Source organism: Rhipicephalus microplus, unplaced genomic scaffold, assembly GCF_043290135.1.
Source record: "Rhipicephalus microplus isolate Deutch F79 unplaced genomic scaffold, USDA_Rmic scaffold_20, whole genome shotgun sequence".
NCBI lineage: Eukaryota > Metazoa > Arthropoda > Arachnida > Ixodida > Ixodidae > Rhipicephalus > Rhipicephalus microplus.
Window position 1 is genome coordinate 9643746 of NW_027464593.1, and position 14561 is coordinate 9658306.

The 14561-nt window shown below is 48.0% G+C and overlaps 1 protein-coding gene across 11 annotated transcripts in view; it reads right to left on the minus strand.

The window, feature by feature from the left end:
- The window catches only part of LOC119180831 (rho GTPase-activating protein 190-like), a 155265-nt gene that overhangs the window by 79584 nt on the left and 61120 nt on the right, over positions 1–14561 (minus strand). For all 11 annotated transcript variants that reach the window (XM_075883732.1, XM_075883730.1, XM_075883731.1 and 8 more), the window contains exon 10: positions 11735–12000. In XM_075883732.1, coding sequence (XP_075739847.1) covers positions 11735–12000 — 266 coding nt within the window. The remainder of the gene's footprint in view (positions 1–11734; positions 12001–14561) is intronic.

Genomic DNA, 14561 nt, shown 5'->3' on the forward strand with positions numbered 1-14561 from the left:
CCTTGATAAACAACTTGACCTCGGTTCACGTATGCGGTCATCCAAGGCTGTTACGTAATCTAAGAGGCTTTGTACCGTAATTACTCGAATCTAACGCGCACCTTTTTTCCGGTTAAGCGAGTTCATAAATCGCATGCGCGTTAGAATCGAGTACGAACAAAAAAATTACTGTCAATCTATTGCCATCGGCAAATCCAAAATGGCCGCCCCCTACGTGCGTCGGCATGGCGCGTCGGCCATTTCTGCCTACGTGTTTCCCATGTGCGGCGCTTCGTACGTGTGCTGAGGAGTTCGTCATCTAGTAGTGCATTAGCATCGACGGTGTGGAAGGGCCGACTCCAAAAACTCGAGTGCACCACGATGCTGCTTTTAAAAGAATAGTCATAGCGTGTGCAGAAAAGGACGGAAATCGGGCCGCATCGCGGTCGTTCGGAATTCCCGAAACGTGCGTGCGGGACCGGCGGAAACAAAAGCAGAAGATTGTCGACAGCAAAGCTTCACGCAAAGGCTTCAGTGGACCACAGCAGGGTCGGTTTCCGCAAATTAAAGAGCTGCTCGGCGAGTATGTGCTTGAGCAGCGAGCGGCCCGCGACGACAGAACTGCTCCAAGTGCGGGCTATGCAATTAGTCTTAGAAAAAGGTCTAATGCGGAGCCAGTTTAAAGCGAGCAGGTGCTGGCTAACTAACTTTATGAAGAGGAAAGGCTTTTCCCACCGAAGGGGAACATGCATATGCGAAAAGTTTTGCGGAAGAGTACGATGAAAAGCTTCACAGTTTTCAGAAGTTCGTCCTAAACTTGCGGCGCAACAACGGCTACCTGCTTGGGCAAATCGGGAATGCCGATCAGACGCCTCTTTACTTCGACATGCCTGGCACCACAACCGTCGAGAAGAAGGGGGCGAAGCAAGTTCGCGTGCTGGCATCGGTCCACGGTAAAACTACAGTGACGGCAAAGCTCTGTTACACATCAGATGGGCACAAGCTTCGCCCGTACCTCAAATTTAAATGGAAGACGCTCCCGAAAGGAGTAGTTTTTTCGAGTAATGTGATCGTGCGGGCCAGCGAGAAAAATGGGTGCGCGTTGCAATCGATGTCTTACGTTTTTTTTTTCGCAGTGGAAATCGGGTGCGCGTTACAATCGAGGGCGCAGTAGAATCGAGTAAATACGGTAAGTGTTGTCACAGAACGGAATAAAGCGTCATTAAGGGGACAAGCAGAAGGCACTTGGTCGAGGCCTGTCTGACGGTCCCACATGAGAATAGCGGCTGCAAATAGCTGAGCTGTCAATCATTTCAGCCCAGAATGAGCACATAATTAACGAAGGCCCCGCTGTGTGAAAGAGAACTGATACCGTTTTGAGACTTGGATTGGATTAAAACGTGTCCGGCTTTCTTCAATCCCACGACAACAGTTTGTGAAAATCGCAACCAGCCCCTATCACCAATTGACTCATCAAAATTGTGACACCACCTGGCATCTACTCAGGAGATTAACGCCAATGAATTGTTACAGTCATTGTGCTATTCGATCTCAAGCTTGAAAAACAAAGCCTGAAAAAATTGATGTTCAGTTATAATAATTATACCTTTCTTCATGTGTTGAAAACATTCCAGAATTCCCTCAACTCACCTATTGGCTGTTTGTTTGCTCTTGAGGTGTTTTGTTACATTCTGTCGCAAAACACTTATGGTGTATTAAGTTGGGCATTGACGAGCGCACTAAAGCATTCTGAAAAGTGGCTGCGCGTTCGGTTAATAGAATTCGAGCGCTCAGACTACCTTTGGTTGGCTCTTTTGAAGCGCTCCTGACCGCTATGGCTTCAAAGTGAGAGCGTGGTGAGATCTGACTGGGAGAACGGATCATGTGACACATTCCGGCAAATCGCGTGACTGTCGGCAAGTGAGCCAAGTGAACAGAGCCAACAATGCGAGCATGTATTTCGGAAGGGGACATCGCTGGGTGCATAATACTTCGTGCACGTGTGTTGTTAGTGGCGATTTCAAGCATATGTGTGGCACCTACGAAGCCAAAATGTGCCATTACAAAATTGAGGCAGCTAACGAAGGCAGAGGAAACACTAATGATATCGTTACAGCAGCTCGCACACAGCCACGTGATTTGCCTTGAAGATAGCAGCCCGGACAATGACGATTTCCAGATTTATGTGATGAGTTCAGAAAGCTGTCACTGCGTCGAGACATGTCGATGTCCACTGAACTGATCGGCACCGTTCGTCAAAGCGGCACAAGAATGTTTGCCTGGCAGCTTCCAGCGCTGGCTGCACGCTGGTGCTACAAGCGCGCTGCTCCGAGATCGCCGACATATTCGGTTGATACTCCGACTCTCGCATTCTTGATTGCAAGCTGCCTCGGCATCTGGTGACTTCCGAGTCAGAGGACCAGAGTGGCCAACCGAATACACTATTACAAAGTAGCCCCCTTAATTGTGTAAGGTGACGCCACACTAACATGGTCATGAATCGTCACACACACCAATAAGACTAAACTCTAGTCTTATTATAAATAGGCATGTGCAAATATTCGAAAACTTCAAATACCGTCAACTGCCGATTTTTCGGACACCCGAATTTTTGGACATGCCTTATATTTCGGAGATCTTCGCGGCACCGCCACGAGCCCCATGGAATCAATGTATAAGGAAGTCTGAAATTTCGGACGCTCGAACCCCCCGGAGTCCAATTTTCTGGACTTTGGCAACACTACGTGGCAACACTACGTGGCAACACTACGTGGAGACGAAGTTGGCACCCCCGGCCGATCGTGCTGCACGCATATTGATGAGCGACGGCGTGCGGTCGACTCGCGAACTTTACGCCGAACTTAATATAGGCCACACGGGAAACATCGCAGAGTCGTTTGATGGGTCATGGATGACTCCCGGTCATTCGTCGCATATCGGTCTCGGCACCATCATTGAATTGTGCAGCGGGCTGGTGCTTGACTTTGTTGTTTTGAGCAACTTTTGTGCTGGATGCAAATCGGGCCCAAAGAAAGGTGACCCTTCTAATGCACCGTGGAAGGAACATTACCAGTGTCAGAAAAACAGTGACAAGAAAACTGGGATATGGATGTTGAGGCTGCCCTCATCCTCTTCAGGAGTCACTTGAGCGGCACAACCTGTGCTACACCACGGTGCTTTGCAACGGGGACAGCCGCAGTTACCTTGCGCTACAAGAAGGTAAGGTTTATGGGTATATCCTAGTAGAAAATGAGGACTGCATTAATCATGTCCAAAAGCGTATGGGCACTGCTTTGCACAACTTGATTGCAAAACACAAAGGCCCTGGCCTTGAGAGTCTTGGGGGAAAGGGCCGCTTGACAGGAGACCTGATCTCCAAGCTCACCAATTATTATAGGTGGGCTCTGAAGACACACAGTGGTGATGTTGATGCTATGCACACAGCAGTGATGACCACTTATTATCACATCACATCCAATGACGATGTGACAAACCACACTATGTGCCCACCTGGTCTAAATTCCTGGTGCAAACAAAATGCGGCAAAGGCCAAGGGGGAGCCTATTCCCAAACATCGTCGAAAGCTGCCTCCACATGTCTGCCAAGCCTTACTTCCCATTTATGAGTGCTTGTCAGACAGAAAGGTGTCGCAACGATGCCTGTGAGGAAAAACCCAAAATAACGAATGCCTGCATTAAATGATCTGGGTGCTGGCACCAAAGAAGCGACATGCTTCACTATTCACAGTGGAGGCAGCTGTGCCAGAAGCAGTGCTCAAGTTCAATGCAGGCAATAAAAAGGCATCAGAGGACATTATGAAAGAGCTGAGCCTAAACCTCAGCTGGCAAAGCTGTAGCCGCATGGCTGAAAAGGATCAACAGTGCACAGCAGCATGAGTCAAGAAGCGACAAGCAGCGGAGAACATGCACCAGTCCCTGAAAAAGCGCTACACAGGGACTCGTAGTCAAAAGGACTACATGCTCAGTGCATACTGAGCATTTTCAAGTGCAGTTATGTAAATGAATGAGTTTTATTTATTTTTCTCAGTTTTCTGAAAACATGCTTTCTAGTGACTTTACTAGTTTGTTGAATTGATATCTTGCAATCTAGAACAGCTAGAGCAATAATTTTTTTCAACAATGTAAAGCCCAATATGTGTATTACAAAGTGCTGAGAGCAGAATTTCCATTTGCTGCCCATATAAATTTAGAAGGTATTAAATATCTTTGTATGTGATAGCCATGACATGACTGCTCAACTTTCATCTGCAGAATCACTAGTTTTTTTTTTCAATTTGAAATCTGCTTGCAGCATTGCACTTATTGCTAATTGCACTGTCTGGTTATGCAATAATATTTACTTTTTGATAAGCCCCTTCTTTTCTATTGTCTCCGAAAACAATAGAGTGGCATCATTGTGTAACTTCTAAATTAATTGACCTACAATGAAGATGTTTGCATACTTGAAATCAGCAGGAGAAACTACATGTATATTTTCATCGTGTTTGGTCCACAAATACAGAAAATATCACCACACACCATGTCCCCCCTTACCTAACTTAATAAAAGTATGTGTGCCATGATATTTTTCATTCGAAACAGCGAAACAAGAGTATTCACTGTTTTTTTTCTCATTTTCTCAGAACATAGATTTTGACGCTCTCCTTGTTTGCTTCTTCTGTAAAAAAGGACCTAGGACAGCTAGAGCTATAATTCTTTTTGCACAATGTAGCTAAATGTGCACAGAAAGCAACGTCGAGATCCAATTTTTAATATGCACCTCCATTTTTTTCACATTGATTTTTTTTGTTTACATGTAGACAGTGAAATTTGTTGTGCTGTAATTTGAAAAGTACTTGTTCAATTTTCTATCAGCTTGCAGCGTTGCACTTCCTAGGCTTTCTAGTTTTCAAATATGTATTAATGACTATGTACTTTTATGTACATAACTTTGCATTGTTTGCACAAAAATACAATGTAGTTACTAATTATCTCAGAAAATAATTAACCTGCATAAAATATACCGGGATAGTTAAAATAAGCTCAAGAAACTGAACAAGGCTGTGCAGTTTTACCTGATTTGGTGAGAAAAATAACTGGCATTATCTTTAAGACCCATCACTTAGCCATCAGGCATTTTATTATTTAAGCTAGGGTGATGAAAACTTATGAGATGGTGTATTCACATGTGCAGATGTCAAATATGAACTCAGTGTTTATGTACCTCTTACCGTCTTGTTTTTAATTAGTCATTAATTAAAAGTTCTTTTGATCACCTTTTCAGTGTGATCATTTTTCAGAGAGATACACTCGCCGCTTCACGTGCGCTCCACTGCCACACGCAGCAGACAGCTCGCGAAAACGCGGCCGAGAGCGCAGGCCTAGCGCACTGTCCCGGCGGCTTCGTCAAGCTCGTTCAGCGCCGTACCAATATATTGTTATGAGTGACTGTGTTTATTTACAGATGAGGTGAAATGGCGTTGTGAAATAGCAGCGTACTTCTGAGACAGGCCTAGAACGCTTCCACCTAACCACACAGTCCAGGTGCCGCTCCACTACCCTTCTTCTTCTTCCGCGCCCCGTAGGCTTGCGCATCTTCGTTTCATTTCCCCCGGCGGCAGACGAAGCTCGCCGAGCGAGTTAAACAGGCCTATGATGGTACTGCTTGAGGCGGGCTACGTGAACAATTTGCGTAGTGCGCGAACGCCGGTTATTGGCTGTGACTCGGGCGACAACGTAATTCACGTCACTGAGACGAGTGACTATCACGAATGGGCCGGAATAGTTTGCTAGAAACTTCCGGTACAATCCTTTTTTACGGACAGGAGTCCACAGCCACACAAAGTCACCAGGAGAAAACTCTACGGGGATATGCTTGGCATCGTAGCGACTCTTGCTGTGTTCTTGCGAAGACAATGTTCGAAGGCGCGCTAGTTGACGTGCTTCTTCAGCGCGACACAACGTCTGAGCGATGGACAGATCTTCCTGATGCGAGAAAGGTAATAGAGTGTCCAGAAAACTCTGTGGATTTCGTGCGTAAAGCAGAAAGAAGGGCGAATGTCCAGTAACTTCATGCTTGGCGGTGTTATACGTGTAAGTAACAAACGGTAAGACAGCGTCCCAGTTCCTGTGGTCAGCATCAACGTATATCGATAGCATATTCGTGAGAGTTCGATTTGTTCTCTCAGTGAGACCGTTAGTTTGCGGATGGTAAGGGGTGGAGTGGCGATAAGAGGAGCCACAGAGGCGCAAAATTTCTTCAACCACATCCGCCATAAATTGTCGTCCACGGTCACTGATGACAACCCGTGGAGCACCGTGACGCAGTATGACCCGTTGTAACAGAAAAGAAGAAACAGCGGCTGCTGTGGCCGATGTCAGTGCGTCCGTTTCCGTATAACGCATTAAATAATCCACGCACACTATAACATATCAGCGGCCCGATGGGGTCTTAGGAAGGGGTCCGAGCAAATCGATGCCGACTTTTTCAAAAGGGGATGTCGGTGGAGGGATGGGCTGCAAATAACCTGCCGGGGCAGTGGTGGATCGCTTGTAGCGCTGACATATAGCGCAGCTAGTGACGTACTGTTTTGTGGTCTTCCACATTTTCGGCCAGTAGAACCTCTCACGTAGTCGATGTAGCGTACGTGTGAAGCCGAGATGACCGGATGTTATGTCATCGTGCGCAGAACGAAGGACGACCTGGCGCAGGCTTTCTGGCACCACCAGAAGCAAGGGGAGGCCATCGGCTGAATAGTTTCTTTTATACAGCAAGCCATTTGAAATTTTGAAGTGCTTGACGAAGGAGTTATGTGCAGCTTCGAGCAAGGGTTTCAGGGTAGGGTCGCACTGCTGCTCACGTTTGAAGCTGCTGGTATCTGGGAAGTCGGACGAGACAGAAACTAAATAGTCATCAATGTCATTGTCGTCAGCATTGGTGTGTACTGAAGGAAGGCGGGATAAGCAGTCGGCATCTGTGTGACATCGTCCGCTCTTATAGGTAACGGAAAAGCTGTACTCTTGGAGGCGCAACGCCCAACGAGCCAGCCGGCCAGACGGGTCACGAAGTCCCACAAGCCAGCATAGTGAGTGGTGATCGGTTACTATTGTGAACTCGCGGCCATGTAGATACGGTCGGAACTTCTGAATGGCGAAGACGACTGCTAAGCACTCGAGCTCGGTGACGGTGTAGTTCGCCTCTGCTTGGGTCAGTGTCCGACTGGCATATGCTACGACGTGCTGGCGGCTGTTGCAGAGTTGGACCAGCACAGCACCAACACCTAGCCCACTAGCATCAGTATGAATTTCAGTCAAAGCATCAGAATCAAAATGCTTTAGGATGGGTCCTGAAGTCAATAAAAACTTTAGCTGTTGAAATGCAGCCTCACATTTATCATCCCACAAGTACGGTGTGTCTTTATGAAGAAGGGACGTCAGTGGTGAGGCAAGTTGTGCGAAGTTCTTAATAAATCGGCGGAAATATGAGCACAGACCCAGAAAACTTCGTAGGTCCTTCACTGTTCGTGGTGGTTCAAAGTTGCGAACCGCTGCAGTCTTCTGTGGGTCTGGTCGCACGCCTTCTTTATCCACGAGAAAGCCTAATACGAGGGCTTGACGTTCTCCAAAATGACACTTCTTTGAGTTTAAAACAAGGCCAGCTTCGCGTAAGCATTCAAACACAAGCGACAAGCGGTGGTTATGCTCTTGAAAAGTCTTGCCGTAGATAATCACGTCACATGCAAATTTCCCATTTTAGTCCACGGAGTACTGTATCCATAAACCTCTCGAATGTCGCTGGAGCATTGCACAAACCAAAGGGCATAACGTTGAACTCAAAGAGACCGTCTGGTGTTACGAAGGCCGTCTTCTCTTTATCTGCGGGCTGCATAGGAATTTGCCAATACCCAGAACGCAAGTCAACAGAAGAAAAATAGGAGGCAGAATGCAGGCAGTCCACGGTGTCATCTATACGTGGCAAAGGGTAGACATCTTTTTTTGTGATGGCATTTAGGCGACGATAGTCTACGCAGAATCTCCATGAATGATCCTTTTTCCTCACTAGAATGACAGGAGCTGCCCATGAACTAAACGATTCTTGTATGACGCCCTTCTTTAGCATGTTTTCAACTTGCTCAGCGATGACTTTCCTTTCAGAAGGTGATACGCGATAGGGCTTCTGGCGTATTGGTGGTGCTTGGCCTGTATAGATGCGGTGTTGCATACGTGAAGACGGTGGCGTAACGGTAGACGTCTCGTCTTGGGCAAAGTCAAAGACTGAGGCGTAGCGTGCGATCACCTCCTGCAGCAGCGACCGTTCAGTTGATGGAAGTGACTTGTTAATCATACGGTCAATGCTGGCAGAATAGTCGGGGTACGAGTTGGCGTGGGGTTTCTTTACATCCACCGACAGTTGGAGTCACCGTATGGTAAGAGTACTTTGCTCTTGAAAGCTTGCTAATTTAAGTCCTGCAGGCAGATATATGGGCTGCGCGGAAACGTTCACAGTCCACAAATCGGCACAACCATCGACGATAAGCACGAGGCAACGAGGCACAATAACGTTTTTCTTAAGTGCGTTACTGAAGTTCGGCTCGGCTAAACCGTAGTAAGAACCCGCACAAGAATGCGAAGAGTTTACACGCACAAACATTGCGGTATGTGGGGGCAAGCGGACGTCTTCACACACAGAAAACACTTCCAAGCAGTCATCAACGGTATCTTTCGTCAATGGAGACGGCAACACGGGGCGAAAAATAATCCCACCACTACCACAATCTAGAGTTGCACCAAATTCCCGCAAAAAATCTATACCTAGAATGACGTCGTGGGTTGCTCGTGCAAGCACCGTTAGTTCAACTCGAAACGTTTGATTTCCTACAGAAAGTAAAACAGAACAAACTCTAACCGGGCTCAACGTTTCTCCCCCTACGCCGCGGAACGTAGCACTCCGATTCCAAGCAAACATTACTTTCGTCCCAAGGCGATTTTTAAAAGACATGCTCATTATGGAAACGGCAGCACCAGTATCAACTAGTGCAACAGTACTCACATTGTCTACAAAAACACTCACTTTGTTCTCAACCATCACAACACAAGGGGGTCTTGCGGAAGATGATTTTGCGGCCTCGCCCCCTTTGGTCGCACCAGTTAGTTTCCCAGTGGTGGTGGCGTCCCCGAGCGGCGACGCGGAGACGGGGATCGCTGTTGGCGTGTGAGTGGTGGGGTAACGCTGCGGTCGGAGCACGGCGAGTCAGCACGTGCTGCGTTTTGCTGTTGGAAAGAGCCCTGAAATGGTCGAGACTCGCCAGCAGGTACATAGGGCGTGTACACGTTGAATCGTGGAGCTCGCTGCTGGCGACGGTAGCAGTACCTAGCGATGTGTCCAGGTAGCCCGCAGTTGTAGCAAGTACGGGTGTCACGTCTAGTCGTCCCCGGCGAAGTAAACCTCGTCGGTTGATAAAAGCCAGGCGATGGTGGTCGAGGAGTGAATCGCTGTGACGCAGCTTGCCTGCGTTCCTGGTTTTCGAGTGGCCGTTCACTCCGTTGTTCGAACCGATCGGTGTAATTCGGGCGAGGCTCAAAGCAGCTCTGTCGCATCCGAGGTACCAGTGGTTCACGGGGCCGTTGGTCGAATGCACACTGATGGCAGACACCAGCGGTGTCCACAGCTCGCAGTTGAACAAGTTCTTCCTTAACCACTCGTCTTATAAGAGAAGAGATGTCGTCTTGCGATGGAAGGTTGACACTTGCAATCGTGGGCACATTCTCAAGACGTCCGAATTTTGGTAGGATTCTCCTCCTCTTTAGCGCTTCAAACGCTCGGCAGTCTCTGTTTAGGTCGGAAGGTGTGCGTAAGTCTTCCTTAGTGATAAGGAAATTGTACACGTCTTCCGCGATTCCCTTGAGCAAATGACCTACCTTATCTTCGTCACACATTGTCGCACTCACGATTCCGCAAAGCTTCAAGACGGCCTCGATGTAGGTGGTGCATGTTTCGCCAGGTAACTGAGCTCTGCGTGAAAGCGTTTGCTCCGCCTGCTTGACCTTAGCTGTTGAGTCACCAAAACACCTCTTCAGCTCGTCCACGAAAATGTCCCATGTGGTCAATGCACTCTCATGGTTGTCGAACCAAAGAGACGCAGTGCCGACGAGAAAAAACACCACGTTCTCGAGCTGCTTAGCAGTGCTCCAGCGGTTGCTGCGACTCACTCTTTGGTAGTGCTTGAGCCAGTCGTCAACATCGTCATCCGGCTGCCTCGAAAAGGTCCTCGGCTGACGTTCCGGCATGCCGCAGCGATCTTGTCCTGGCGGGTGAGCGCGTTGCTCATCAACAACGAGGTTGTTATGGCCTGCTCCCGCGTCCTCCATGTCTGGTAGCTGTGGTGGCAAGCCTGCCAAGCGTCTGCTCCGTCGCAAAATCGGTAGAGCTTGGTCGTCCAGATCGATGTACCCGGCACCTTCCACCAAACTGTTACGAGTGACTGTGTTTATTTACAGATGAGGTGAAATGGCGTTGTGAAATAGCAGCGTACTTCTGTGACAGGCCTAGAATGCTTCCACCTAACCACACAGTCCAGGTGCCGCTCCACTACCCTTCTTCTTCTTCCGCGCCCCGTAGGCTTGCTCATCTTCGTTTCAATATCATCGAACGTAGACTATACAGAGATGCTTGCTCCGATTTCTCGCTAGCTCACGCGGTTTCAGGAAGCCGATGAGAACAATGACATGTGAGCGAGATACACTCGCCGCTTCACAAGCGCTCCGCTGCCGCACGCAGCAGACAGCTCGGGAGGCCCGGCGAATTGGAAGGCGCGATTTAGTCACGTGTGCTCACCGCACCAATAGGCTAACGCAAAGGAGTTTTTTTTTTTTTTTTTTTTTTTATGTAGATTCAGGGCGTGCATAATGAGTGGACGAAAACAAGTGCAGCGGGATATGGAAGAAAAAGGGTGGCTTTTTACAATGTGACCAAGACGGCTGCTGTAGCAAGTGTAGAACGGCAACACCGCGGCGCTGAAAAGGCCTGTTTTTCACGCGTCCATCGCCAAAAATTCAGCTCACTAACACCGCATAAACTACTCTCATGGCTAAATTATTAATCTAGGACGCATGAGAATGGGCGAGATTATGCAGTGATAGTGAGAGAATCCAAATATAGCATTTTCAAAAAATCGTATTTTTTAGCGATTTCCGGTCTCAAAGATCCGCTTCTCTTCTTAAAGATTGAGTTGCCTGTATAGCAATAAATATCTGAGCCTGGAATTGCACCGTGAAATTTCTTTGAAGCGAGACGGCAAAACAAAAAGTGTTCGTTGTGGCGACAATATTGATGCATTGACTCCTATGGACTGCTGATGGGGAACCGTGAATTTTTCATTGTAGCGGAAATTTCGTTGAAGCGGCGTTCGTTGTAGTAGGGTTCGCCTGTAACAGCACATCAATTAAAATGATTCAATAAGGTATTAATTTAGGCTTCAATCATTAAGACCCTATTAAATAGTAGATTCCTGGTTAAGACCATGCTAATTATTGACATGATAATTAAGGCCACGCCAATCAAATTCTTGCACGCAATTCTGATCGGTCACAAGCTCCGCTGTTAATCCTGCCTTGCACCCCTGGTGAGAACCACCTTCATTTGTTTCATGTGATATCTACACTGCAAATTCTTTTGCTTTTATGAAACTATGGCACAAAGTTTGCACTGTGCATTCATGTTTACCAATCAACACTAACGATGCTTCTAAGGTACCCACCTTAAGGCTGCTGGACTTTCGCAGGCCAGCTGTTGGAAAGCTGGGTGGAGGGGGCGCATCCCGCGACTGCGACCGCCGACCCGTGGTGCAGAGCCGCGGAGGTGGAGCACAGCGTGGCACTGCCTCGGCCAGCGACGGTGGAGGGGGTGCGGACAAGGGGGAGGGTACCCCTCCTCCACCGCCAAAGGTGACCAGGGTGGGCGGAGCCGGTGGCACCCGGCTCTCTAGGGAATCTGAACTCGGGTACGGTTGCTGCCGGTACAGCTCTGCGTACAGTGAAATCGCACTTTTTGAGACTTGCCACATGGCATGCCTCATTGACAAAGTTTGTGTTCACCCTCCTATGCAATGCATCACAATATTTTGAGCAGCTGAGTGAAAGCTGGAGCTTGTTTCTCTATTTCAGTGATGAAAGGCCATCCGTGTTTCAATAGGAGTTGCAGAGTGTCAGAACACGTTCAAGGTTGTTTGCACGCAATGACTCTATGTGCCCTGCTTTAGTTCCCTTAAAGTTATGCTCGTAGCCATTGTTTCTTAAATGGGGGCCCACGAAACTCATCTTTGAAATATAGGCACCTATTTCACGCTACGTGTAGTGTTAATCTACGAGCCACACCTTTCTCTGTCACTACAAAGAGTCCCTCATCACTTGCACCAGTCTACAAAAGGTCTCAAAACATCCATGGCTCAAAACAAACGATCTCAGCTCTAGCACCTATTGTAGTTTGTCTGAGTAATTAAAAACTGGTTACACTTATTCGCTCCCTGAAGTGAGGTTTTCGAGATAAAAAAAAAAATTCGGCAGATTCCACGTACCTGCGAATCCACGTTATGCGAAGCATGTGAAAGAAATGTGACCGTGTTGCAATTTGTACCACTAAAGTAATGTAAACTCACAACCTGAAATTTGGACACTCCACAGTGTGCCGTTCGATTTTTCGGACTTCAGCTGGCTGGTTGATTGCGGCATCGAACACACTGACCATGATGTTTACACTTTACAATATTTTGGCTAGGTTGCCAGTACTAAAAGGTTGCACTGGCTATAACTGGGAATCGTGACAGTGTAAAAGTCAATGCAGAAATTACAAATGCCGAACTTAAAGCCCATGTGTATAGGCTACACGTAATGGCCGCCCCTCAGCTTTAGCCAGTCTAGTGTCCACTGAATGGCTACCATGACAAAACCGCAAGCCAAGCCAAGCCACGCTCAAAATCAGCTCAGTTTGATGTTTAAGATGGCCAAGCATACAAAACGGACAAAGAAAGGAAAGAACCACGAGTGCTGCAGCACACACAAGCCTACTGTCTAACCTTTTCGCATTTGAGAGTATGCTTGTCAGTCATTTCTACGGCCAGGCCTGATCTGCATCTCGCACTATGCGTCTCGCTTTCTTGTTAGTTGCTTAACGCGCAAGGAGTGATGTAAAGTCAAACCTCGTTAGTGCCTACCCACTTTAATACTAACGGTTAAAACGTAGTTGCGACGAATCCCCCATCGAGTATCTTAGAGACTAATGTATTCGCAGACCACTTAAGCCGTAGTGTTCAGCCTATGCCTACTAGCTAGTGCGTACTAACTGCGTACCGTGATAACATTTTGCACCACAAAATTTTACTGCTCCGCTAAACTTGCAGATGCTACAATGTACTGTGAACAGTTTTCAGTCATGTTGATAAGTGCATAGATCGGCTGATAAGTTATTCCGACTTCCGCGAGTTTGCGGTGACGACATTGTGAGCAATCATCGGGGAAAAAACGAAGGCGAGGTGGCGACCACCGACAAATGCACCGGTATAACTTATCTCCCGCGAAAAGCCTTATCACAGTAAACATCCCCGGTTATCTGCTCGGGCACACGAGTAGCGTAGCGTCACTTAAGACCTGCTGCACGCCTTTAGTATGCGACTACCTAAACGCACTGGGTCGCTGATCGCTGCCGCTTCATACTGCAAGACCGTGTTCAAGCACGCACTGCTTTACAGGAACACAAGCATCACGCTGTCGTTTAGCGTTGTGGGTCGCGGGCAACGAGAAAACTTGCTGTATTATGTCAACACGCGCACCGTACATTGAGCGTAGTGCTGTTGTCACCATGCTGCATGCTTTTATTTAGCGACAGCCCAAATGCGCCTTCGTCCACTGTCAGGACTGCTAGAGCATCACGGAGAGCACATTGCTTGCGGAAAGCTCTTCGTCGCCATGTTATCCCAGCAGGCTACTCGCCGAATCTGTGCATGGCCTAAAACGGTGAGGGTGTAAAGCGGATCGGCAGTCACGGTGTGCGCAGAGTGAGAAAAGCACTGCGCACAACTATCGTATTTACAAGATTGTAAGACGACCCCCCCAAAATCGCATCTCAAAAAAAAAAAAAAAGAAAAAGAAAACTCACGTAGGCCGCAAGCTTCGCCTCTAGTTCTGGAAAGCGTTCAGACTTCGGCCCGCGAAAGCCACGGCGCTTGGAGTCACACAAGAAAATTTCCTCGCGCTGAAGCCGCCACTTCCGCACCACACATTCACCGATTCCGAACTTTCGTCCTCATGTCACGGCACTCATGTCAGACAGAAGTGACTCGAGAGAGCCGGTCGTGGACACAAGCGACAGGAGCACGCGGCGACGCGCCCGCTTAGAAAATTGTATCACAAAGAGGAGCTCTTCCGTCAACTACCAATACCCCCCCTACGGCGGCTCTTCCATCGATTACCGGTGCTCCCTCAAGAGCCGTGCGCTCGTCATAAAGGCACTCGTAATGCGCGCAGTAGATGCTAAAAAAAGAAAAGCTTTTGTATAAGCATGCGGAAAACTATGCGCTTTGGGTTGAGCGG